The sequence below is a fragment of the Gasterosteus aculeatus genome, chromosome 5, assembly GCF_964276395.1.
Source record: "Gasterosteus aculeatus chromosome 5, fGasAcu3.hap1.1, whole genome shotgun sequence".
In the NCBI taxonomy this organism is placed as follows: Eukaryota; Metazoa; Chordata; class Actinopteri; order Perciformes; family Gasterosteidae; genus Gasterosteus; species Gasterosteus aculeatus.
In genome coordinates, this window is record NC_135692.1 from 14,697,603 (window position 1) to 14,713,780 (window position 16,178).

At 51.0% G+C, this 16,178-nt stretch overlaps 1 protein-coding gene and 1 long non-coding RNA gene across 9 annotated transcripts in view; one reads left to right on the top strand and one right to left on the bottom strand.

Annotated features, from left to right (window-relative positions):
* kcnc3b (potassium voltage-gated channel, Shaw-related subfamily, member 3b) overlaps nucleotides 1-16,178 on the top strand; it is a 36,736-nt gene that overhangs the window by 2,298 nt on the left and 18,260 nt on the right. For all 8 annotated transcript variants that reach the window (XM_078103684.1, XM_040176178.2, XM_040176183.2 and 5 more), the window contains exon 2: nucleotides 4,009-4,712. In XM_078103684.1, the coding sequence (XP_077959810.1) occupies nucleotides 4,092-4,712 (621 nt within the window). In that variant the 5' untranslated portion in view covers nucleotides 4,009-4,091. The remainder of the gene's footprint in view (nucleotides 1-4,008; nucleotides 4,713-16,178) is intronic.
* Nucleotides 1,273-2,430, bottom strand: LOC120819153 (uncharacterized). The gene is made up of 2 exons (XR_013467784.1): nucleotides 2,006-2,430; nucleotides 1,273-1,845 (listed from the first exon to the last, which is right to left on the bottom strand). It is a non-coding gene; the product is annotated as an uncharacterized LOC120819153 (long non-coding RNA).

The window sequence follows — 16,178 nt, forward strand, 5'->3', positions numbered from 1 at the left end:
ATCCTTTGATGAGGGAGCGGGTGGGAAAGAAATGGCTGCGCACCAGAAACACATATGTAGTTCTTGCTATCTCTTACGCGCACACACACACACACACACACGCGCGCACACGCATGTGCAATCGTTACATAGTTGCCTGCGAAGCCCTCTTTGTCACCAATGGCTAATTTGCCATTCAGCCGAGCTGTGTGTCTCTGCTGCACGCTCTTCATCATGGTTTCCCTTCCTCGTATTAGTATTTCAGACCGTTTCTAACCTCGCCGTCGACTCCTCCCACACCTTCACATCCATTCAGGTGCCACCCTGCGCCACTGCCCCCCCCTCTTTCGTTTCCGTCTGCCTACATATTTACTGCCCCCCCCCCCCCCCCATCTACTCTCCCTCTCTCCATATCTCCAACCACTCCGCCTCTGCGATCCTTAATATTCCTCCCTTCCTCTTTCTGTCTCTGCCTCTCGATCTTCAGCGTGCACTCTCCCCCCCCCCCCCCCCCCCCCCCCCCCCCACTGCTGCTGGAACCTCACAGTCAATGCATCCTATAATCCTCAACCCCCCCCCCCCCCCTCTTGCTGCAGTGCTTCTGCTAATATGTATTAGCGGCAGTGTGTACGCTCGTTCTCCCTGCCAGCGTTGTTTTATCCATCGATCCACCGCGCAGCTGCAGAGCTCCTCTCCTCCCTCTCAAGGTTCTAAATGAACGCGGCTCATTTTGCCCTTAAAATGCTTTTCTTAGCCTGTTTGTTGCAGCCAGGTGAGTGTGTGTGTGTGTGTGTGTGTGTGTGTGTGTGTGTGTGTGTGCGTCTCCCTCCCCTCCCCTCTCCCCTTGTTCCCTCCCCTCGTGCATGTGCAACGGCAGCGAGGAGGCGCAGGACGTGGTGGCCAACGCAGGAAATGCTGCAAGAGAGAGGGAGAGAGAGAAAGGGAGGGAGAGAGAGGGAGAGAGAGAAAGGGAGGGAGAGGGAGGGAGAGAGAGAGCTGGCGGTGGAGATCGTTCCCTCTCTCGTCCCACTTCTCCCGCAGTTTTTCGCTTGCTCATTCTTCATTCCTTTCTGCGTGGCCTATCTTCCCTGTGCCGTCTTAATCGCCACTGGATGTACCCGACCCCCCCCTCCTGAGGTGGACTCTTCAAGCGATGTGCTCCCCCCATTTTAAGATGCAACCCTGAAACTGCGGACATTTTCCTGAAATGCAACTACAGAGCTCACCTTCCCCGAGCTCATCGAGATCGATCTGTAGCTCACAGTTGCTTTCACTTAAAGTTTTAAATCGAAGTTTAAATTCTGGGAAGAAATCTTCTCTACCCAAATGAACCTTTAATTTGATCCTTTTTTTTAAATCAATAAACTCACCACACATGAGTCAAAGGGCAAGAAAGCATCCGACCACTTTTTACAGACCTTTTGATGTCAGCACATAAAATATTCAGCAATTCACCAAAAAGCCGCGGCTTCCTATGAAGAACAAGTGAGGGCAACAGAGGTGTCACACCAGGAACAAAAAGTGTCCAATGGAGAAAAGTTCCACAGTCCGATAATAGAACGTCCAGCATCCCGTAAGAGGAGAGTTTGTCCCAGAGAGAAGGACGGTGCCACTGTCCATGGTGCTGAAATGTAATCCATCCTGCTGCAGCGCCCCACAGGAGAAGTGCTGACCCCAATTCCACGTTGTTCACTTTTAGGTCGTATGGCCGTCGTCATTACTTCCTTAATGCAGAATCGTCCTGATTTTTCTTTAGTTTTCAGTTGCAGAATCAGGACAACTCTTTTGCGGAATGATGCAGTACAACTCTGAAACTCGTGAGTGCAGGATTTTTTTTTTTTGCAAGCAAGCAGATCTGAAAAAATTCTAAAAACAATTGGGTATTTGAGATAAAGTAGAAATGTAAAGACGTCAGTTTCTCAATTTTTTTGCATTTACAATACATGCTTTTCTGCACACAAAATATGTGAGCTTTCATGTCTCCAAAATCTGACTGCATAATAGCATTGGTCTTATTAGATCTTACCTGAGTTGTTAAATCCCAGGAACTTCCAAATATGACAAAAAAATAAAAAATGACTTAATGCCAATGAAAGATCTGAAGAGGAAAGGGAGCCAGCAAACTTTCTCCCAACAAAAAGTTGTTTCTTCAGATAGAAAGTGCAGGTAAATAATCAAGACAACTGAGTAAACACAGATAACAAGTAAGAAAGAAAAAACTGCATTGACATGAAAGGAAGCAAAGATCTGAGCAGTTGACCCAAAGTGAATGAAGCTCACTTTGAGAAAGAATGGTAATGGAAGATGAGTGAAGCCAAACACAGAGTGAAATGCAGTGATGAGGGGGGAGGACGGGGGAGGACGGGGGAGGGGGGATATGACCAGGTTGTGAGATGAGGAAGAGGAGGAAGAAATGAGCCTTGATTCTCCTCCTTCAATGAAATGTGATTCCTTTATGCGGAATATGAGAGCGAGCGAGGAAGAGAAAGTGAAGGAGAGAGAGAGAGCGGGAGAGAGAGTAGTAGGATGGAGAGGGGGAGGGCCAGTGAGAGCTCACGGGAGAGGAGGGGGCAGGAGGAGAGTGGTGCATTTCTTTGAATAGAGAAAAAGGTTAACAACATAGATGCTGCGCATGGCTTTTCTTGCTGTGAATGTGTGTCTTCTCTGAAGCATCTTAACCCCCCCTCCCTCCCCAGCATGGCAACAGCTGGAATAATTTGACCTCCAGCGAATTAATTTGACATCGCTTGAGGAGAGAGGAACAAAGAGAGAGAGAGAGAGGGAGAGAGAGGGAGAAAAGAGAGAGGGAATAACTGCCCCTTTTTACTGCAGCAGAATTCATTCAGTTTTATGGTGCACTCTCCTTTTCGCTACCCCCCCCTCCCCTCTCTTCAGCCCCCATCCAACATCAATCGGTGGAGGTGTGGTGAGGGGTGGGGGGGGGGGGGGGGGGGGGCAGTACTACTCTCAGTCCCTCTACATCTCCCCTCTCTCTCTCTTTCCTTTCCCCATCGTTGGGTCTTTGTCTTTGCATGCCTTGTTTTCCTGATTTTCCCCGCAGTTTCAATCCGTTCATTAAAAACGTGATTCATGCCCCCCCCCCCAACCCCCGCTTCTCTCACCCTCTACCTCTACATGTCGTTACACACACACACACACACGCACAGCATGGAAGAAGTGGCAGAGACAGCATTGACACAATTGTGCATCGCATGAATCTCGGAGCGGTTGGAGGGGGCTGCAGCAGTGTAGCACGCACACAGGCTGATCGGGGAGATCTAACATTAGTACGGACACCGCACTCTCGGGAGGCAATTAACACCTACACACACACACGCTCATCCACACAAACACGCACGGCGGAAAGGGGGGGGGGGAGCAGGGTGATGGATGCCCAGTATCCCTCTCTTCCCACCACCTCTTCGTCACTGTTTTCTCCTTTCACATCTTTTGGTGCTCTGGAGCAGGCTGCTGCAGGTGGGGAGGGGTGGGAGGGGTGGGAGGGGTGGGGTAAGGGGCTGCTCAAGCCTCACAGTGGCCCAATAAGGGAGGGAATTTGGATGAAGACTGACTCGAGCTTTGAGACACATCGGTGCCACGGTGATGGCTGGGAGGAGAATGAGGGGATTTGGACCCCCGGCTGAAAAAAAACACACACACACACACGTTGTTACCGCTGCGCCGTCAACAAGCGCGCCCGCGTGGATGCGGACCACAGGACGCGCTCTCACCGCGCTGCCTCGATGCGCGAACAAGTACGAAGCATCTTCCTGCTCTGCGACGCTGTTGTTCAAAACAACTTTGCCCCCCCCCCCCCCCACACACACACCTCCCCTTACCCCGCCCCTCCTCAGTCACTGCACCTGCACACGGTCGTTTTGTGCCCTTCCAGCAGCTGATCATCAAGTGAATGGCTGCAGATACAGCGGGCACCGGCGCGCGACTCTTTAAATGCTATTTGCAATGTTGATGATCCACATCTATTTCTCCCTTCTTCTAAAAATGCTGCCCCTTTTTGTCTCCCCGCAGACTCCTCCTCCTCCTCCTCCTCCTCCGTCCTCCTCCTCCTCCCTTCGGTTTCTCTCATCCTCTCCCTCCCCCCCCGCTCCTCTATGCTCAGTTCGGTGTGTGTATCCTCTTTCAAAGGGCGCAAGGGTGGGAACAAGTCGTCCAACAAAGCATGTTACAGCGCAGACATGACTTGTCCGTCGGAAAGCGAGAAAATCGTGATAAACTGCGGGGGGGTGCGCCATGAGACCTACCGGAGCACCCTAAAGACGCTGCCCGGCACCCGCCTGTCGTGGCTCACGGAGGCGGACGCGTTCAACAACTTCGACTACGACCCCAAATTAGACGAGTTCTTCTTCGACCGCCACCCGTCGGTGTTTTCCTTCATCCTGAACTATTACCGCACCGGGAAGTTGCACTGTCCCAACGACGTGTGCGGCCCCCTGTTCGAGGAGGAGCTGGCTTTCTGGGGCATCGACGAGACGGACGTGGAGGCGTGCTGCTGGATGAATTACCGCCAGCACCGGGACGCGGAGGAGGCGCTGGACAGCTTCGAGAATCCGGAACCGGGAGAACCGGACGACGAGCCGGCGCTGGGCGGCGCGGACGGGGACTTGAAAAGACTGTGCATGCAGGAGGACGCGAGGAAAGCGGGCTGGTGGAAAACCTGGCAGCCCCGAATATGGGCGCTGTTCGAAGACCCCTATTCCTCCAAATATGCCCGGGTGAGTTCGCCGACGTGTTCGTGTGCTGTTGCATGTTCCGCCTCCGTGCCTCGCCGCTGGAGCCGTGATAAGTTTTTTGAAAACTTCCGTCTGTTTTGGTCACATTGGTCATTGGAAAAAGCAGTCGGTGATAATTAACCGCGGGCTTGCTGTCGGTATGCGTGATGTGACGTCCCCGATAGGACGGCGCGCGTTAGAAAGCAGGATACAGACCCGCTGCTATTGAATAATTGATGCTGATAAGGGAAATGGAAACGCTACAGCAGCCGTGCGTATCGGTAGATAAGTAGTTGATGCAACAACCGACCTCCATGTTTGTAGACTCGATCAATTACACGTCTCGGGGCAGCTGGATTCTCACAGAAAACCAGGTTTACTGCTATCATGACGGCCATCGTGGTGTCCTGCTCCACGAGAAGGTTTAATACACATCTGCCTCTAAAGGCGGCGCCCGCTGCGCCGCGTCCAAACGCCCCCATTAGGTCACCTTTGTCCGTTTACGATGGACATCAACGCGCCGCGTCTTATTTACTGTCGCATCGCACTGAGGACGCTCCTACGGGGGTGTAAACGACACCGATTCGTCAGTGTCTTTCCCCACATATGTCCCCGGTGCTGCTGCTGGCTGTGGGTCTTGCCACTCCCCCCCCTCCTCGTCCCCCCTCCGTCTGCCCCTTCTCCCCTGTCCCAGTTGAATGGCCCCATGCCTTTTACGCACGGGATTTATTGTTACGCACAACTTATTTTGGAATACCCTTGACTGTTTTTATGTAAATACTCAAAAGCAAAAGTGTGATGGCCTCGGATCAAACAGGTGTGTGAGTAACAGGTACCCCTGACTGCTTCTGATCTTTGGCGCGTGAAAACAATGGGCTTTTTGTATTTTTCTTCTCAGACCCTCCAGTTATTCAGTCTGTTCATCCTGTCTGGTGCCGTTGTGAGGGTGTGCGAGGGCCGGTGTGGACGCTGGATACACGCACAACGTGTGCGCACATGCAGTTGAGACCTGCAGCGACCGATTCATGCCGTGCCGATGATAAAAAGTTATTTATACAGAAGTCAGCGCACGCTTGGCAACACAAACTGTATAGAGGAAGACAATAGCAGCACACACACACACACACACACACACACACACACACACACACACACACACACACACACACACACACACACACACACACACACACCAGGTATAGATCTGCATATACCTGGATTCAGTGTCCTCCAAAAGACAGATAGTCTGGTTTGTGCCACCTGATCCGCCCCTCTGGACTTGGGATCGGGCAGGTGGGGCTTCTCTCTACGCGTCTCTCTCATTGATTGGTCACCATCCTGCCCCACTCAAAGAAGCACTCAGTGGGGCAGTTCTTTGCCCGGTGTCCACGCGTTGCGCGAGGGGGAGATGGATTCGGGGGTTTGGACTTTCAAATGACATCATAGCAGATCCCACCCCCCCACCCCCCTCCCAAAAAAACTTTGATCCAGAAACAGAATGACGCTTTGGTGGTGAATTCAAAACGGTCGCTCGGCGCGAGGAGGCACCGTTCGCGGCGTGTTCCGTCCCTGCTGCTTATTGCCGTATATTACGCAATGATCGGTTTGGCCCAGAGCTCGTGAATCACACAGAAACAATCACTGAGCGTAGTCGTTTCGGGTGTTTGTGCCGGCAGGTGTGGGGGTGGGGGGGGGGGGGGGTTGTGCAGGGTGCGGGGTGGGATTCATTTCTATTGCTGCAGCTCTTTTTTTTGTGGGTGAGCCCCGTTTCTCTCCGCTGGTCAAATATTCAAGCGCTATACGTCAAACAGCGTTGTGACCCAGATCACTTTTAAAAATGTTTTTTTCCCCACCCTCGCTCTTTCTGAAAGCATCACGTCCAACGTGGCGGAACCTCTTGTGCATTTCGGTCCTGTGGGATGCAAATTACATGCGGAGAAAAAAAAAAACCGGAGAGCGAGGCTTGGACGGGAGTGAGGCGGAAATAAATGAGATGCTGAGGTGGGAATACAATGAGACAGATCAGAGAGAGGAAGCGGGAGGCGAGAGGAAATAAAGGGAGGCAGGAGGAGAGACGTTACTGTAATGATTTGAGGCTTCCCCCCCCCCCCCCCCCCCGTTTGCATGGCTGCAGCGCACGAGCAACCGATGCTCTGATCACAGCATCCCGACATGGATGCGGTGCTTTTTTTCCTTTAAAAAAAATAAATAAATAAAAATCCACCTCCTTCTCGTCTCACGATCACGTGAAGCTCGCTCCGTAACGGCGCACACATGCACAGACGCACACATGCACAGACGCACACATGCACAGACGCACACATGCACAGACCCACACATGCACAGACACACACATGCTGGCTTTTCTGCTGCAGTAGACGAGAGAGGAGAGAGATGGAGAGAGAGAGAGAGGGGGGGGGGGGGGGGGGGGGGGGGGGGCTGGAGGAAGAGAAAAGAGGAGGAGTGGAGTGAGAGGGATGGAGCGAGGGAAATGGAGAAGGGGGGAGATAGTGGAGGGAAATGGAGGGAAAAAAACTGAAGGGCTGCGAGGGGAGAAACGAGGAGGAGGAAGAGTCGAAGAGGAGGAAGAGGGGAAGGGGGGGTTGGGATAAACAGGCAGGAGGTGACACCCAAAGGGAGAAAAAGACGTTGTCTGATGGGGGTGGGGACCCTTGTCTTAGCAGCTTTGATTATTTGCGAAGGCTCGAGTCTTCCAATCCTCCCACCCATCCTGCCTACCTATTGATCAATTATTCATTGATTATCTTCTCTTTTTTTCTGTTTTTTTAAAGCCATTTGCTCTTCCTCTATCACCTCTTAAAATCTGAGAATGCCTCCACGGATTAATGCTCGACGGGTACAAAATGTATGGGTGTAGATATGTTTTCTGTTTGATGAGGTGTTATACAATATGATTTGCATATGATTCTTATTGATCTGCGCTTGGTTTGGACCCAAGCTAAGATGACATAGAGCTCCTCTATGATATTTGACAGATTTGTAACTCTAAGCTGCCGGAGTATTCCGTGATCCAAACGGTGTAATTTCTGAAAGGAATAAACACATTTAGAATATTTCAGTTGTTACGAGTTACATACTGTACATAAATATAAATGAAGAGGCTTCACGGGAGGATTGAGTGCTCCAAATTGGACATCAAGTGTGGATCAAAGAGCTCAACACCCGCATTAATGCGGCCTAATTTATCGCATTAATAGAAATTAGAGATGCTGAATTTTCCGAAAATTCCAGCGTCGCACCAGAAGTGGGTGGCTGTTGTTGTTGCGTGTGAGGTGCCCCTCGTCATCCCCGAACCGGACTTTGTGGGTCTCTTTTTGACTATTTTTTCGGAGGGACGGCACTGTCCCTGTCCCTGTCCCTGAAGGTCACTGCTCATTGTTTGCTGTCCTTGTTCCACAGCGCCTGAGCGCACAATGTTGTCATAAACACAAACGTGGCTTGTTGTTGTGCCGGATGGCCCTCAGTCGGCTGGAGAAGAAATCGACGTATAGGGCAGAGTTTTGGGGGAAATGCCATTGTTGGTTTTTTTGCATCTTGAGCATCATAAGCTTGTACCTTCAGTGGCGGCGTTTGGCATTCGCGGCTTCCGAGCTGTTTTTCTAATCAAAACCCGACGCTGCCGAAAGGCTCCCCCCCCCCCCCCCCCCAATTTCCACTCTCCTCTGTCGGCTTGCATCTGAAAATAGCAAAGAGAGCAAGAGGAGGCCTCATTCGCTGGTGGCAGATCTGTTCCTCCATTAATGATGAATGGTTCACACTGGTGTACTTCTGTGACCGTTCAGCACAGAAGAAAACACACGACGGAAAATAGCTTAAACGCTGTAACCTGACAGTGGAAAAAAGAAGATAACCCTAAGTGCACCAAATGTTTATTGGTAAACTGTTCTCTTCAAGCAGTAGTTCCTGGAAGGACGTGTTGTGCAGTTGTGTCCAGCTGTGTTCTGTTGTGTTTCAATGTTTTGTGCCCTCTCGTGTTGTGTTTGCATGCCGGGAAGTGCCCGTCTCTCCCTTTGTAACCTGAGCACCGTGTGTTGGGCGACACTTCACTGGATAGTTGCCGGATGTCCCATAACGGGGACGGGGACACGATCTCTGTTTTAAGTAAGTGAGAAGCTAAACACCGAAAACATCAGCAGTTTTGGGGATTTTCAGTGTTTCTTTATTCAGACATTTACTGCGTCCGCTGACAGGAAAAGGGCTTTTACGTTCCTCGATAAGCCGTGAATGCGACCCGATTGTCGCCCCCGGCCCCCGATGTTGTCTCGACGTCTTTGCTGCGTGCCCTTGGAAGGCGGGGAGAACGCCGGAGGCGGCGGTGGCTTCGCTGAAATGACCAATCGCTGACAGACGGAGGCCTCGGTCGGGTCGTTCCATTTATAACCTGCGCCGAAGTGAATCTGCCATTTTCATGTGCGAGACTTTGGCAGCGACCAGTAACTTCCTGGAGTCTCCTGGTTGCCTGGCAACTGCTCAGTGGCAAGAAATAGTTTGGCACATTGACCCGCCGCAAATTGTAATTTCTCCACTCCAGAGTTTCCTCTGCGGACCAAACAAAGGAGATGCAGGGTTTTGATTAGCGAGCTTTTAAAAAAGGGCTGGTAAACACATTTTGCACAGAGCTAAGCTAGCTGGCTCCAGCTTCATATTTACTGTGCAGACACCAGAGTGCTATTGATCCTCTCGTCTAACTTGGCAAGAAAGTGTGTTTTCCAGAATGTCAACCGCCAGCGTCAAGCATCACGTTGCGCTTCAGACAGGAACATTTGACATGCTTTGTGATTATGTTGCAAAAATGCCTTTCTCATCACTTCGATTACCTTCTTCTTCTTCTTCTTCTTGTCGTTTGGACCTCCTCAGCCATTTCCTCTTCCTGCCTTCGGCGTTAAGTGCTGAATTGGCCCCACGCAGCCCCCGTACGGTCAATTAGTTCAACCTTGTGGCAAACCCTGGACATCGTGCTCTAATGCTCTTGAATCTCAAATGCCTTCCGGACGCTGAGACCGAATCCTCTAAATGGGGGGGGGAAAAAAAACTCGTCAAATCGCACCAGCGAGCCGTGTACCGCGTGCCATAGCTGCACAGACCACCACACGCAAACTAACACAGGGGGGGGGGGGAGAAAAAGAACCTTATTTGCGCGCTGAATCAAAAGTCCTTTCGCCGCATAGAGGTGGTCAATTATTCATAAGCAATAGAACAGCACATGGGGACTTAATGTGGTATGGAAGGTACCCACTTCATTACAACACGCATCCTACATCCGACCCCCCTCGCAGGCCCAGCTGCACATAAATGGCTCTGGATGCCCGTCACCCCGACACGCTGGCCCGGGCCCTGTAAGCGTAGCGGCCCATAAACCATCAGGCTGAGCGTACCAGCGCGCGGATAAATCATTTCATTTGAAACGCCTCCACGCGTGACCCTGCGGATCACTCTCACACATGCCAATGCCCCAGATGCATGCCTTTCACAAACAGATGTACACAGACGCGCCGAGTGGGGAAAGCTGAACCATTTTATTATTTTCATTCATTGTCGTTTGGTAAATAACTTGCTTTGCAACCAGCGACGTTTCGTAAATGTCTGGCATGATTTGTATTTTAGGATCACAGTGAAATGGTGGCGGACCAATTGGGGATCTTCTGAAACAAACGCAGTCCATGGTAGGAATAAATATTTTGAAGTAAGAAGGAATCTGTGGATTTCTTTTCTCGATGAATCAGTCACAAAGAAATGCAGTTTCCTGTCCCTTAAAACAGAGCAAAGCAGCAAACCCTCATAATAAAAAAATCCACCGTGCATTTGTGTTTGAAGGAGCAGCGCTTTAGCTCTGCTGAAATGATGATGGCGACGATGATGATGGTGATGATGGTGATGATGGAGCATCCGGGTCTATAGGTGGTCAGGTGTCGTTAACTGTACCCTCGTTCGTTCCCTTGGAAAATGACATTGGAGGGCGTCACCGGGACGGTTCCTGTGTGACCATCTGCTTCCCCGTGATTGTCCCTTCTGTCCAAGTGGAGGCAGAGCGAATGGCTCCTTTAAATAGAAATGTGAGAAGTGTGTAAGGCTCTGACTCAGGGGTGCGTTGGGATGGAGATGTATCAGAATGCGTTTGTTTTTTCTCGTTTGTCGATCTGTTTATTTTTTTTTACCCAAATTGCGTTTTGTGTCTCGAACGACGACGCAAGGGGAGAGGGGTGAGAAAAAAAAAAGGGAGGATTGGATGAGAAGGGGGAGGGGGGCTGCGTCGCAAGGACAAATGCACACAGCATGCTGCAGTATTTCAGCGTGGATGCAAATCAGAGGAGAGGGAAAGGACGCGTCTTCAGCTCACACGCCTCCTTCGTTTGTCTTGAGGAAAGTTGGACTTGCAGGGAATTAAACGGAGGGGCCCTGAACGCTCGAGCAGATCCAGCATTTAATGCACGCGTGTGTGTGTGTGTGTGTGTGTGTGTGTGTGTGTGTGTGTGTGTGAGAGTCATTCAGGGAATGTCTCAAACTCAAGTCTGCGCTGTGATTGAAATTTTACTCGGATCACTTCCAAGAGCACCGACCCCACACAGCCGGCGCGTTCAGCACTCAGAACGTGGGATGTAGGCGAGGATCGCCCCCCCCCCCCGAGCAGCAGGAGGAGCCGCCGACGTCCCGACGGATCAGTGGTCACGTGTAAACAATCATGCAACACATGCAACCGTCCCCGTGATGGGATTCCTTCCCTGCGTCCCTCATACTACTTACTGTAATACTAAAAAATATTGCAGCGTTACATTTAGCAGTTTTGCTGAAGGTTTACAATTGAGCCTGAAAATATCACATGTAAAAATATGAATGTTATTGATCCAGCATCATATTAAAATGGCAAACGCCACCGCTATATGAAATAAAGTGAACTACGTTGTGCGAATAAATACTGTCGTTAAACTAATAAATCAAATCAACTGAACATTTTGAAGGCAGAACTTTTATCGTTGGTGCATCTTATTACTTTAGAAACATTTTGAGCACTTTCACCCACATTCACATGCCTGAGGGGGGGCAGGCTGAGCTCCAGAGCCCGAAGCTTTGCTGTTTGCTTGTTTATTTAAAGTTGATTAATATTAAACGTGTCAAAATATCACCAATTCCCACTAAGCCCCCGCCCGGGGGGGGGGGGGGGGGGGGGAGTGTGGGGGCTCTGCATTTAAACCTGCAATAAAGCAGTTCTTTTGTGGGATAACGTTGATGAAGTAGAAGCGACGCACCATTGATCCGTAGCAGCTTTTACGTCAATACAACAACAAACCCGTTTATAAACTGCTGCCTATTTACAGCACAGATACGGAGCCTCGTCATCGACTGTTGTTTGTGTCCAGCTGATGAAGCGAAGTCCAATACTCTTCTTCTAGCCGCGCTTCCTCCACCAGCTTCTCGCCAACTTTGTCGGCATTCGGCGAGTTTTATCAGAGCGTTCAGCTCCGTGCAGCTACGAGAGCGGAGAGAACGAACCTTCATCTGATATGCATTCATTCAACGCAGTGCCGAGCGGATCAGTCGGCCGCCTTCCACGTGAGCGAGAGTTTGCATGTTTTTAGTGAACGGCGTCGGCAGAACGTAGAGACTCCCATGCGGGGAAGTCTGGAGGTTGAGGGTCATAAACAGCTAAAAGCCAAAGTAATCCATAATTCAATGCAGGAGAAACACGGCGAGTTCTCTCTCTTGTCTTCGGACTGCTCGCCTACTGGGTCGACTGTTATATCAAGATTTTGTTCTTTAAACTAGCAGAAACCTTCAATTAAGCCTCACTGCTTCTCAGGATAAACAGTAAGGACCAACAGCGATGATGATGAGGGTGATGATGATGGTGATGGTGATGAAGGCGTCTCCTGTAAACTAAGTGGCTACTGTGGAATCTCGGAGTGATGCTGCGATAACAGATTAATCACCCGGTGCTCGGGTTCAGCCCAGCGTTCTGCATCTCACATCCTTTGAGCGTTGGGTTTTTTTTCTCCATTTTTTTTAAACCTCATTCATGCGGGAGGCTTCATATCAGCCGACTCTGCGGCGGCGGTCGCCCATTTGCTTTTTTTGCCCTCTGGGAAAGACGCCGCGCGTTAGTCATACAGTCATACAGATGCTGATCACCATCGGGGCGCGTGCAGCGGAGGCGCTATCCATCGAGACGGGGATTCCGCGTTGCCCCCCCCCCCCCCGTCAAGGTCGCAGATGCTGATCTTTCGTCGATGGATCGATGGATCGGCGGGCGGCCTGAATCCCTCGCGCGCCGGCGGCATTCGGCTCGGCCCCCGTCCTTGGTGCCTGAAAGCGGAGAGAGAGAGGTTGAGAGAGAGAGAGAGGCCGACGCAGCGGTTGTCATGGTGACAGAGAGCCAGGCAGCGCCGCGGTGATACTGTAGTGATGAGGCGCTCCTGGATGGGGGCCGCGGTAAACGCCCCCCCCCCCTCCCCAGTGCAAATATCAGCTCCGACCGCCTCTCCCTCATCACTTACATCGACGCTCTCCCAACATTCTTCCTCTCATCTCTCTCCCCCCGTGAGACTCGCGTCGTTGTCTTTCTCCCCCCCCCCGTCTCCTCTCCATCCACGCGGTGACTCTCTCTTCATCAATTGGTCCATCGAAACGCAATCAACGACCTGCCAGCTTCCGTTTGTAAGGTTTCCCTCCCTCTCTCTCTCTGTCCCCTCTCTTACCTCCTCTCTCAGAGGCCCTTTCTCGTCCGCTTCACCCTCTTTTCTCCCTCTCCCTCCATCTCTGACTTTTTTTAAATTCATGTTGACGATCTTTCCAAATCTGGATTTCAGAGTCCAGGGAGCGAGACCGGGGGGGTCGCACGCGGCGGCGTTCGCGGTGGAGGCCACAGGCCGCCCGCGCGCGCGGGAGGAGAGTGATGAATAAGTGACAGACTGGCACTCATTTCATCACCCTTTCCTCCACCTCTTTCTTTCCACTCGCTCTCCATCACCTTAATGCGCCGCTCATATTGTTACCGCTCACTACAGCACACGCACACACACACACACACACACACACACACACACACACACATGTACCAGCCACTTACGGCAACACGTGTAAACACACACCTGACGTGTGGCGTCAGGTGGATTTCGAGCGGCGGGGGGTCCGCCCCCCCCCGACAGACTCGTGCTTGACACGCTGCTGCATGTTTAAAAAGGGACGGGCCGCTGTGATGGTTTGATCAATATTGATTTGATGCGTAATCCACTGTGCTCTGCCACCTGGAGCCAGCGTATCGTTTAATTAGCGACCCCCCCCCCCCCCCCCCCCCCCCCCCCCCGGATGGACCTCTGTTGCGATGTTGCGTTGCGGCTTTTAACTGCGTGGCGTGAAGGCCGCGCTTACCACGGGGTTGGTGTTCATCGGCGGCTCGGGCCAGACGCACACATTGAAGTGAGAAATGAGGACTCACTTGTCGCCGTGCGCCCGCGTCCCTCAGGGCCGCTGGTTCCCGCCCGCCGTCCGGTGTCTGGACCCTGAGCACCAGTGGCCCCCCGGGGAATCGCTTTTTAACAGGAACCGGCCGTGTTGTGCTGCTTGATTTGGGGGGAGATCGTGTGGCTGAACTAAACATTTGAAGTAATTCTCGGAGGAAAAAGCTCAGGAAACCACACGATGCGAATCAGTCAGAGCTCCATCGCGGCGTCTCTGCATTGAAAAACGAACCAGTTGTTTCCTGCGAGTATTCACGTTTCGCCGTGTTTAATTTAAAGAAAGAAGAATCTGCAGATTTTTAGAGGCGTCGCAGTTGCATCACGACTCTCCGGTGTCTGTTCCAGTTAGACACGGAAAAACTCTGCTTATTGCTCCAGTGTGAGACGATATTATTTCTGAGTGAAGGAATAACAATTCAAGACTAAATGTCGTGGTGGAAAAAAAGTAATTGTACCCGCTGTTGTCTCTCTATGAACTCCCATGAAGAGTCTGCACACAATATATTATGTATCAATATGTATTACTAAGTAGACATTTTCCATTTGAAGGAATAAATTATTTCCATTTTCAGCAGATTTTTCTCCTTAATTCAGTTTTAAACTTCCCATCCCACTCAGTTGTCTTGGTTCCAAATTGACCTCAAAGTATTTTCCTTGTTCCGTCTTATCAGAGTAACTGAGACGTGTCCTTCAGTGACTCCCCGCTCAGCCTGCTGGGATCCGTGTGGTCAGACGGCTGCAGTGACATTAGGGAACCGGCTGCGCGATGCAGCTTCGAATGGACGTTTAATACGAGTCAACGGCCGGGGTCGCTTTCATGACCAACGCCTGTCACTTACTATCGGCGCTCAATCGCCTGACAGGACGCCATTTTCTTTGTCCTTCATGTCTTCTTCTCTGCCCCCCCCCCCAACCTTTCAAAACGTTGCACGAGAAAGTGCTGTTTATTTCCTCAATTCGAGCGATATTTTCTATATCCTCGATGCCCTCATGAGGAATATTTAGAACAGTAGAAAAGGACACGGGGGCTGTTGTGGGGTGGAGGTAGGCGGGTCATTGAGAACCTGTGTGTGTTTTCACGATGATGAAGAGGAGTAGAGCACTGCAGCAATCTGAGGAAAGTAGGTCAGGCTGCTGAGGAACGTGGTGGAGGAGAACCTGAGGCCGGGAGGAGAGATGCAGCGGGCAGAAGCTCTCGGCACCGGCGACGATTCGGCTCTTTGGGCCCTCGACTCGGGGAACCAGTCCCGTCGCATCGGGTCCCGCCTGGAGTTCCGTGTGGGACCGCAGGAAATGAGAACAACGACAATCGATACGGAGATGACGAGTTAAAATCACTGCTGCCTGTTTGTGAAGGTCACTTCTTTGACTAAACGCTGCTCGGCTAATCTCCCCAGTAAATACAGCGGAGTCTTAAGTGTTCTGCTGGGTGTATTTCCGTCGCCAAGACACTCAAATGCGATGCAATCATCCATTTTCAAAATCAAGGAAAAGCTTGCAGAGAGAAAAACCGCTTCCCTCCATTCGCTTAGTTAGGAGGCCTCGTCCTGTGAGTATGTAGCTCTTGATATTACGTAAAGAACTTCTTACACAGATGGGCTCCACTCAGGTCTGAACTACCTCACTCTTCAGGCCATGTTTGCTGTATTATTTATTTGATAACGCTCAGAGTATACGGCCTCCATAAACGCACTGCGGGGCTTGTGGAAAAGGGCCACGACGGGGGAGGATTGCGCCGGTGTCCCCTCGGCGCCGCCATTGATTTATAGACGGCGGAACGGGTTGCAGTAAACAATAGTTAGCTCGCGTAGATGTAGACGACCACGCCGATATTCGATATTCGGCAAGAAAAACATTTATAACTGCTATTAGTTCTGTCTTTAACGGTTAATATAAAAACTTAACATGTCTGAGGCTAAATGATTAATGGATTCACATTTATTACTGAAATGACTCCAAACAAATGAATATGTTTTGCTGAATAAAACCAACAATT